The sequence below is a fragment of the Argentina anserina genome, chromosome 6, assembly GCF_933775445.1.
Source record: "Argentina anserina chromosome 6, drPotAnse1.1, whole genome shotgun sequence".
Lineage (NCBI taxonomy): Eukaryota > Viridiplantae > Streptophyta > Magnoliopsida > Rosales > Rosaceae > Argentina > Argentina anserina.
In genome coordinates, this window is record NC_065877.1 from 15,294,398 (window position 1) to 15,304,851 (window position 10,454).

Consider the following 10,454-nt stretch of genomic DNA (forward strand, 5'->3'; position numbering starts at 1 on the left):
TTTATTCAAAAATAATAATCTACTACATATTGATATGACCTGAATAAGTAAATTTACCATCCATCTCTAACTGACATGTAAATTAATTTTTCCTTAGATAAGAATTTAAACAGCAAATACACATCTTGTGAACACGACCTGAATTAGTTTATGACAAGGAAATCATTTTAATCAAAGCAAGTAAGAAATCTGTAAGTAAGTCAATAATTTTCTTTTTTCCATTACAAGTAAGTCAAAAATAATGGTGCCAAGTTACCTGGTCCTCCCAAAAATTAAACTCAACTTTACAATTGGAACAGCCTTTCCCTCCTAGACCTTTTCCCAATAAAAAGGCCTTTTTAAACAATAAAAAAGAGAAAATTACAGGTGTGAATTACAGAACCACCCACGTTCAAACACCCATAAAAAACCTTGGCGGCTTTTTGTTTTGTCATTGACCCAAAACTCTCTTCCAAATCCGGCCTGTCTTGTTTGCACGTATATATAAATAGCTTCCAAATCTTGGAAGCTAGTCAAATATGATATTTATATGTATTCTGGGTTCAGCTGGAAACCCACATGAGCAACAGCTGCTACTTCAATTTTGGGTATTTGTCTCTTTCAGAATCCTAGCCTTTTCCCATTGAATTATTCTTATCTGGGTTCTTTCTCTTGGTTTCTGGTATTGAAACCCTGTTTCATGATTCATGGTTCATTATTTGTGTGCAGAATTTGTCATTTCAGATCTGGTAAGGAGTTGGTCAATGCTGTCTGATTGCTGGAACTCATTTAACTGAGGTATGTCATCCTGTGGAAAACAGAAAATGTCTCTTGATCAGTTTAGAGCTGATTGGATTATGTTGTTTACATACTTGGAATTGTTGTTGAGAATTATTACAGCCACCCATTAGATGGTTCAAGGTATTTTCTGATCTAATTTGATTGCAAACTTCTGGTGGTATTTGTTAATTTTTGGATAATCAGTGGGTTTTTCCGGGTGATACTGGGGTGGATTTATACTGTCTTTGCTACTCTTTGTTTAGTAAAGTTTTTTTCTGTTAATTCTTGTGTGAAATCATAATGGATGAGAAATACAACAAGATGGAGACATTGTTTAGTAAACTATCTAGATAAAGTTAATTTTCTGCAAACATTATCTAAACTGTTTGATAATAGAAGTTTATTTGTTAATTCATTTGTTTCATGTTCACTTTGACTTATGTTATATTACTTTGTCATAGACTAAAGTGTTAAAGTTTTTAAGGTGCATATAGTGGGGCTCAGAGTCAAGAAGATGGAATTTTAGTTGTTGGTTTATCTCTGGATAGTATTCTGAGATGATGATATCTATTCTGAAATGGAGAGGCTCATGGTCTTTGGTAGCGACGATTGCTTCTATTGTGGGATTGGTTTCACTAGTGTTGGCTTCAATAGTTCATCTGTTCTTCTTTCCATTAGTTCCTTCTTTCGAGTACTTTAGTCAAGCTCAGAACTCTTGTGTCCCAATCAACGGTTCCACTCTAGCAATTCGGGATCACACTAAGGGAAATTTAAAACCTCCCATCAACTTACAAAATCAGTTTCCAGCTGACTTGCACAGGGCAGTTGTTTTTCATGGAGCACCATGGAAGGCAGAAATTGGCCAGTGGCTTGCTGGTTGCGGCTCAATTGCTAATGAAGTCAAAATTGTGGAGGTAATATGAACAATCTTTTACATGATGTAACATAATTTTTGTCTTTTAAGTTCGTGAATGTAGAATCTATCTGATGGAGTTAACTCCAGTACAGAATAAATAAAGAAAATAAGAAACATAAAGTTGAATACCTAACAAGTTTGAAACTTGAAATGGGAGAGAACTTGGGTGAATGGGTGTATATTTAGTAAATATGTGAAAACAGATAATGGAAATCTCATTATTAGTAGTTAATTAATGTGTGAGACAAACATCAATATTTATTGGTGGAGAATTCATGATAACTAATTGTTCTGGTGGCAGGTAATAGGTGGGAGTGGCTGCAAAAAAGGCTGCAGTGCTCAAGGAGTTTGTAATCGTGAATTGGGACAATGTCGGTGCTTTCATGGATATAGTGGTCAGTACATATTTTGTCTTCTTTCTGAATCCGATTTAGTAAATACCAAACTTCAAATAATTAGGAGCACTAAGAAGTGGGTTTTGATGCCTGATTAGTCTATTTTGAAAAAAAAAATCATTTCATGAATAGTTGACTTCATATTCCTTAGTGTCTAAACTATCATTGTGTCTTACACATTGCCAACTCATAGGCTCATAGCAGCTACTTGCCACTGTTTCTAGCTTCCCCGTGGTTATATTGATAACCATACTAGCACAGCCATAATGAGAAACTTGGTTTGCATAGTGATGTGAAGAGTATAGCGGTAGCAAGCAATCATATGTTGAGCAACGTGGTTTGCATGGCTTAGTATCTGTTGGGAATTTTATATCTTTCTTGTGTTTTTTTATGTTGAGAAATATTCTGATGCCTTTACTTGACTTGATTTTTATTTTATAATCATTACTTTTGCCCCCTCTACTGATTGTTTAGAAATATAGAGTTTGTATTCTGGACACTAATTGTGTCATAGCCATTCCTGCTGTTTGGCTGGAGTTATTGGGTCTTATTGCATTACAACGAAATCTTTTGTCATTGCATCACTTTCAGACTTACTACATACTATGAAAAGTATGGCTTTAATGACTTGTTTTTATGCATACATATGTTCTTTTATTACAGAAAATGAAATAAAATAGCTGTGTTTGATGAAACATATGCTATACCTAATGCGTTAACTTTACAGGGGAAGGATGCTCTGAGACACTGCAGCTAGATTGCAACTATCCTGGATCACCAGATTTACCATATGGGAGATGGGTTGTCTCAATTTGCTCGGCACATTGTGACACAAAAAAAGCAATGTGCTTCTGTGGGGAAGGCACAAAATACCCAAATCGACCTGTGGCAGAGGCGTGTGGCTTTCAAGTGAAGTAAGTATATTGATCAGATCCTATTTAGGGTTCATCAACAATATATAAAAAGTGCCGCAAATCTCTAACATTATCTGTTTTAGGCCACCCTCCGAACCTGGTGCACCTAAGCTGACTGACTGGGCAAAAGATGACCTGGGTAATCTTCTGACAACAAATAGTAGCCAACCTGGATGGTGCAATGTCGATCCTGCTGAAGCATACGCTCTCAAAGTACAATTTAAACAGGAATGTGATTGCAAATATGATTGTCTCTCGGGGCGGTTTTGTGAGGTGCCTGTGCTATGTACTTGCATTAATCAGTGCTCTGGCCATGGACATTGCCGTGGTGGATTTTGCCAGGTAATAGGTGGTTCTTTTTATGAATGTTTCCTTGTTTTTATGTTTTGGATAGGAAAGATCCTGTCAATCATCATGTTATCACTTATTCATACTTGTTGAGGTTCTTCCATTGATCTGAAATCCTAAGAATCATAAATTATTCAAGTAATTATTTTGAGTTTGGTAGAGTAATGTGGTGAACCATCTAAATGGGTACCATCTGCAGCCCACCTTACGTGGGAGTTAATATAACACAAAGCCCAACCTGTCAAAACATTTTATTAAATGATCTGACATTACCACATTGTTGGCACATAAGGTGGGGGTAGATATGCTTCCCAAAATGGTGGCTTCCCTAGCATTATTCTTCGGTATGGGTATATCAAGGTTTTATCAGAGATTTAGAAATGAATGGCTTTGCTTATAATGGACCTAAACCATCGCTTTTCCATAAGGGAATATTTGTTTTTGGTAAAGTAATATACTTTAGTGCATCAATTTGTTCCTTCAACTGAAACTCTCATATAGATAAAAATTATAGTTCATGGTCAACCAGGTACTGTCTTAATACTTTTGGCGTTATGCTGGATTTCTAGTTTGAAATACATTCCTGTTTTATACAATGTATATACCTTTGATCTGTCTGTCTTTCTATCCAAGAGTTAATTGGTTAAAACATTTGGCGCTTTGTCAATATCGGTTGTCTGAACTGACTTTTATTTCCAGTGTAACAATGGCTGGTATGGAATCGATTGCAGTATTCCATCTGTCGTGTCTTCTGTTCGAGAGTGGCCTCAATGGCTTCGGCCTGCACAGGTTGACATTCCCAACAATTCACATCTGGCAGGGAAAGTTGGCAACCTCAATGCTGTGGTTAAAAAAAAGAGGCCACTGATATATGTTTATGATTTACCCCCAGATTTCAACAGCCTACTTCTTGAGGTCAGGATTAGCTTTCTGTGGGATTTGTGACTAATTCTAAAAGAAAGTGTCTTATTTTCTCACTCGATTGTTGTAGGGACGCCACTTTAAGTTTGAGTGTGTAAACAGAATATATGATGACCTAAATGCCACAGTCTGGACAGATATGCTCTACGGCTCCCAGGTATTATTTGAAACGAATCTGGTTGTTAGCGTCTGACAAAAGAATAATCTTGTAGTCATTTTGTTAAATTGGAATATCTGCAGGATTATTTATCTGGCTTGTTGATTTTTTGCAGATGGCACTCTATGAAAGTATGTTAGCTAGTCCATATCGCACATTAGATGGTGAAGAAGCAGATTTCTTCTTTGTTCCTGTTCTTGATTCATGCATTATAACTCGGGCTGATGATGCTCCTCACTTGAGTATGCAGGTATGCTTAGTGATTGTTAAAATATGTGAGTTATTGCATTTTTTTTTTCTCTTAAGTCTTAACTGTCCTTCCTGATATGCTCACTTGAGTTGTTTACTTGGTCTTTGAAACACATAGGAACACAAGGGCTTGAGGAGCTCTCTCACTCTGGAATATTACAGGAAAGCTTATCATCACATTGTTGAACAGTACCCCTTCTGGAACCGCTCATCTGGAAGAGACCATATTTGGGTAATGCAAATGAGCATATTACTTAAAGACCAGTGTCTCAAAATAAAATGAGAGTTCCTTGTCTTTTATAAGATCACTTTATCAAAGTATTTTTGCTAATGATGTCCACCTCTATACCTGAAGGCAGTTTTTTTCATGGGATGAAGGTGCTTGCTATGCTCCAAAAGAGATATGGAATAGCATGATGTTGGTTCACTGGGGTAACACAAACTCAAAACATAAGCACTCAACAACAGCTTATTGGAGTGACAACTGGAATGACATTTCTTCTGATAGGAGGGGCAACCATCCCTGCTTTGACCTTGATAAAGATCTAGTGCTTCCTGCTTGGAAAACCCCAGATGTCAAGTCTCTGAGCTCAAAACTTTGGGCCAGGTAGACATCAGATTGAGAGTATTCAATAATATTGTTTTTGTTCTGTTTTGTAAAATTGGTTTTAGTCCATATGCCCTAACCCAGAGAACAAAATGAAACCGTCATTATTTTTTCCAGGCCCCATGAGATGAGGAAAACCCTGTTCTACTTCAATGGAAATCTGGGACCAGCTTACCCAAAAGGGAGACCGGAAGCTACGTAAGTTTACCCGAGTCTTTGATATACCATTTGTTGTGGATTCTTATTCCTCTATTTTTTTTTTTGCGGCTAGAATGTACTATGTACCTTCCATTCCTCCCGTTGTCTGTATTGCATTAGGTATGTTTTAAAGATCTTAATCTGTTGCAATAATAAAAAAAGAAGCTTTAAAAAAAAATTCAATTTTCTGGGCAGCTACTGTTACAGATTTATGTATTGCACAACATACTTATAATCTGACATATCGTTTTTATTTATTTATACAGCTACAGCATGGGTATTAGACAAAAATTAGCAGAAGAATTTGGGTCCAGCCCCAACAAGGAAGGGAAACTAGGAAAACAACACGCGGAAGATGTTATTGTTACTCCACTACGGTCTGAAAATTATCACGAGGATATAGCCAGTTCTATTTTCTGCGGGGTATTCCCTGGTGATGGTTGGAGTGGTCGTATGGAAGACAGTATTTTGCAAGGGTGCATTCCTGTTGTTATTCAGGTAGTGTGATTCTATATAGTGAGATCTTACTAGAGCCTTAAAAATTTTGTCATAAATCGCAAGAAGTTTGCCAATCAGTCTTATGAGATTGCATAAGCAATATTCATTTTTTTATGCTCTCAGATTTAAATAGGTAGTTAAGCATCTTTCAATTTAATTTATTCATTTTGATGCTTCCAAACTATGATAGTTGCATTACTCTACCTTTTAATCATGTTTTCTCTACTTTGTCTGTCTAGGATGGGATTTTCTTGCCATATGAAAATGTTCTCAACTATGAAAGTTTCGCTATTCGGATACGTGAAGATGAAATTCCAAACCTTATAAATATTCTTCGGGTAATTTCTGTTTTATTTATTTTTATAACTGGTATGTAGAAGCTTCTAACAGGAAGATGGAAGCATTCAAGTGACTGAATTTTGGATTGTACTTCCTGTAGGCATTTAATGAGACAGAAATTAAGTTCAGGCTAGAAAATGTGCAGAAAATCTGGCAAAGATTCTTGTATCGTGATTCTATTTTGCTCGAAGCCGAGAGGCAAAAAATTGCTTTTGGCCGCACGGATGATTGGGCAGTTCAGTTCTCACAATTGAGTGAAGACGATGTTTTTCAAACATTCATACAGGTAAATTCCTTCCTGTTACACAGATGTTTAATTTTTAATTTTATGTCCATTAATTATGCCATCATTGTTTAAGTAGTGTTGAATTATATGAATAAAAGTAATGCATGTATGCATGTATGTGTGTGTGTGTTGATCGGCAGATATTATTTTTTTAAGTACCAGAAAAAGAAAATTACAATGCCAGCTTGTTGCAAGGTTGATTTATACAGAAGGTCCAGCATGAAATTGTGTCCACTTATCATCTTTTGGTTGGAAAAAAAAAACACAAATACATGTTTTTTGCTTATGAAATAAAAAATAAAAAGAAAGATATAATTACTATAAGAGTACAATACACATAAGAGGCTGAGGAGACTAGGTTGTCTGATTATATTTCTGGGCCTTAAGGAAGCTGAAAAAAAAAAAAGAAGATTCTGGCAATAAGTTAAAAAAAAGAAGCTTCTTATGAACGTCTGATTTATAAGTAGGACATAAATTGTGATGTATAATGCCTTTGCCTGCTGCAAAGTTAAACTATGTGCCCATGTCTATATCGAGCTTGGAGGGCATGTTCGTAATATAAGAAAAGTTTAGCTTAAAACATGATCATAACAAGAGTTTAACTAAGTGATCATGAGATGTAAACCTGCTTATCACTTGTTTTGGTTCACCTTTATCAGGTTTTGCATTACAAGTTACATAATGACCCTTGGAGGCAAGATGTTCATGTAGAAAAGGAGTTCGGGTTACCTCAAGAGTGTTTGATCAAGTGGAACTGAACAAGTGTACTTTACTTTTAAACTAAATGTCAAGATATAGCTGCATCATATCACCAGGGTCAAAATGTAACAGAATCCAAAGCTCTTGAACAGTTAATGTTGAAACGAGAACCTCACCAGTCCCCTCAGAGCAGCATCCGGTCAGATAGAATTTGACATTTGAGAATATACTACACCTCCGCCAGTTTTGTAAATCAAAGCTAGCTATGAATATTTAGGCATGGAGTTCTGTTCAACTGAAATCATGACCTCAGTTTTTTTTATTAATTAATTTGAAAATTCTTATTTACTGTTAACAGTGAGCTTGATTTAAGTCATTGAACTAGCTGACTCCTAACCTAACTCTCCACTCTTTTACTGTCATTTCAATAGACTTAAATTGTTGATTACTGTGCATGGCATGTGGAAAGTGCTGTTAGAATTTAAATGAATTATTTGTAGTAGGTCGTATTGTCCTAGGTTTCTGATCATGTTGTCCATGATAGCCCCATGATAGGTGTTCCTCAACTTTAATTGTTTAATGCAAAAGGTTTCCTTGCGTTCATTTTGTTCTTCATTATTTTGCAAAGGTTTTGTGTTGAGTCTGAAATTTGGAAGGCATAATGGATCATTGGGCGCCTGAGAGGAGCAAGGCACCCAGTTCAGTCTTGAGGAGATGAAGGTCATCTGGGCAGGTTTTCTACAAGCCTTCCAAGTCTCTGATCGGATCGCACAACTCGTTGCTAATGATCCAGGCTTGAGAAAGGACAACAGAGCAGTAGTGAGTAGGAAGTTGTTTAAAAGTGCTCTGAGAAAAGCAGCTTATGTGTGGAAAAGGATCAATGAGCTTGGACTTTCTGAAGAAGAGGCCTCATGGTTGAGGTTCTATGTTGATGAGTTAACTTATGCCTATGTTCATTGGGGAATATTTGTGCCTGCTATTAAAGGGTCTGCTACTGAGCAGCAACACAACAAGTGGTTGCCTTTCGCAAACAAGATGCAGATAATTGGTACTTATGCACAAACTGAACTTGGTCTTGAGATAACCGCAACGTTTGATCGGGAAACAGATGAGTTCATCATTCACAGTCCTACACTGACCTCAAGCAAAAGGTGGCCTGGTGGATTGGGAAAGATTGCTACACATGCTGTTGTTTATGCTCAGCTTGTTACTGATGGCCAAGATTATGGAGTACATGGTTTCCTAGTTCAACTTCTGAGCTTGGATGGATGGTCACTTTCCTCTTCCAGGTGTGACAGTTGGTGATATTGGGATGAAGTTTGGAAGCGGAGCATTCAATTCGTTGGACAATGGTTCCCTTATATTCGATCATGTCCGCATTCCAAGGAATCAAATGCTGATGAGGTTCTTAAGGGGCACAACTCACAAGACAAGGAAAGTATGTAGAATCCAATGTTCCGAAGCAGCTGCTTTATGGAGCTATGGATTCATGTCAGACAAGTTATTGTAGCTGATGCTTCCATTGCCCTTTCAAGAGCAGTATGTATTGCTACCAGGTACAGTGTTGTTCGTCGACAATTTAATTCTCCACAAAATCAAAATGGGATTGAGACACAGGTCATTGATTACAAGACTCAGCAAAGTAGACTCTTCCCTTTGCTTGCTACTGCCTAAGCTTTCAGATTTGTTGGCGAGTGGTTGTAATTGCTATACACAAGAGTTGCTCCAAAAGTTGGAACAAAAAAGATTTCTCTCTGCTGCCCCTGGCGCATGCCTGCACAGTTGGTTTAAAATCCTTGACTACTTTGGCTGCTGCTGATGGCATAGAAGAATGTCGGAAGCTATGTGGTGGCCACGGTTACTTGTCTAGCAGTGGACTTCCTGAGTTATATGCTGCATTTGTCCCTGTATGTTCTTATGAAGGAGATAACCTCGTTCTGCTTCTACAGGTTGCAAGGTTTCTTATGAAGACCATTACTCAGTTGAAGATTGGGGAAAAGCCTATTGGGGGAACAACAGCTTATATGGGTCATGTGGAGCATTTGGTCCGATGTCACTGCAAGGTTAAAAAAGCTGAGGATTGGTTAAATCCATTGTAATACGTGAGGCATTTGAAGCAAGGGCTGTAAGATTATCAATTACTTGTGCCGAATATCTCACCAAGTTTACCAATCCATCACAAGGCTTTTCAGAACTCTCACCAGATCGATTTAGTTCAAGCTGCAGTTGCTCATTGCCAATTAATTGTGGTTTCCAAGTTCATTGAGAAGTTGCAGAAGAACATTGAAGGATATGGAGTGAAACAACAGTTGGAGACCCTCTGCAACATATACTGTTTGAATCTTATTCAGAAATATCTGGGTGAATTTCTGTCAACTAGAAGCATCAGCCCCAAGCAAGCTTCACTTGCCAGTGATCAAGTTAGAAGCATGTATACCAAGCTTCGTCCCAATGTTCTTGCGCTTTTTGATGCATTTAATTACACAGATCATTTCCTTGGCTCAGTTCTTGGGCGTTATGATGGTAATGTGTATCCAAAGCTCCATGAGGAAGCATGTAATGATCCACTCAATGACCGTGTTGTACCTGATGGCTATCATGAGTACATCCAGCCTCTGCTGAAGCAACAAGTCCAAAGTGCAAGGCTTTGAGAAATTGAAGGTACCAATTTAATACTACAATAAACTGTGATAATATACGTGGAGGGAAATTATTGGGCCCCGAGGTTAAAACCCAAAACCCCCAGACGTGATCTAAACGCTGGGAAAAACACGATCAAGCCAAAAGCCCAAACAATTGCTTCCAAGAAGGGTTGGCCCAACTAGAAGTACTAAGGCCACCTAATCCAGTGGGCAACCAAGTACCTCCAACCTTTGTATTGCAGTCCTCCGCTGAGGCAAGAGCACCTCCAAGCGGCCTGCACCTAAGACTCAATCCACGCCACCAGTCACCACCCAACTAGCGGCTTCAAAAACAACCGACCCAAAACCTATCGGCGTGAGATCCCCCACCATAAGCCTTGAAACACCAACCCAGTAGGAAGAAATACCCGACTTAGTGCAACCCGAGGACAACCTCGCCACCAATCCGCATATTGACGACGACCCGGATCCCAAATTCATATCCAAGCTCCGAAAGCCAACGCCGCCACCCAATCAGATGCAGTTT

General features: G+C 38.0%; 1 protein-coding gene and 1 pseudogene across 3 annotated transcripts; both read left to right on the top strand.

The window, feature by feature from the left end:
* The first annotated feature begins 507 nt into the window (after positions 1-507).
* Positions 508-7,641, top strand: LOC126798065 (uncharacterized). 3 transcript variants are annotated; one of them, XM_050524892.1, is made up of 16 exons: positions 508-587; positions 709-777; positions 1,244-1,673; positions 1,977-2,070; positions 2,798-2,984; positions 3,068-3,326; positions 4,032-4,247; positions 4,324-4,410; positions 4,526-4,660; positions 4,778-4,891; positions 5,019-5,266; positions 5,384-5,464; positions 5,731-5,962; positions 6,202-6,300; positions 6,402-6,587; positions 7,247-7,641. In XM_050524892.1, the coding sequence occupies exons 3-16, from the start codon at positions 1,317-1,319 to the stop codon at positions 7,343-7,345; spliced, it is 2,394 nt and encodes a 797-aa protein (XP_050380849.1). In that variant the 5' UTR covers positions 508-587; positions 709-777; positions 1,244-1,316; the 3' UTR covers positions 7,346-7,641. The 3 variants fall into 3 exon arrangements, with proteins under 3 accessions (XP_050380849.1, XP_050380851.1, XP_050380850.1); XM_050524894.1 differs by having other exon boundaries at positions 522-587; positions 1,254-1,673; XM_050524893.1 differs by lacking the exon at positions 508-587 and having other exon boundaries at positions 639-777.
* Positions 7,642-7,935: 294 nt separating this feature from the next.
* On the top strand, positions 7,936-10,002 carry LOC126796944 (peroxisomal acyl-coenzyme A oxidase 1-like; annotated as a pseudogene).
* Positions 10,003-10,454: the final 452 nt, after the last annotated feature.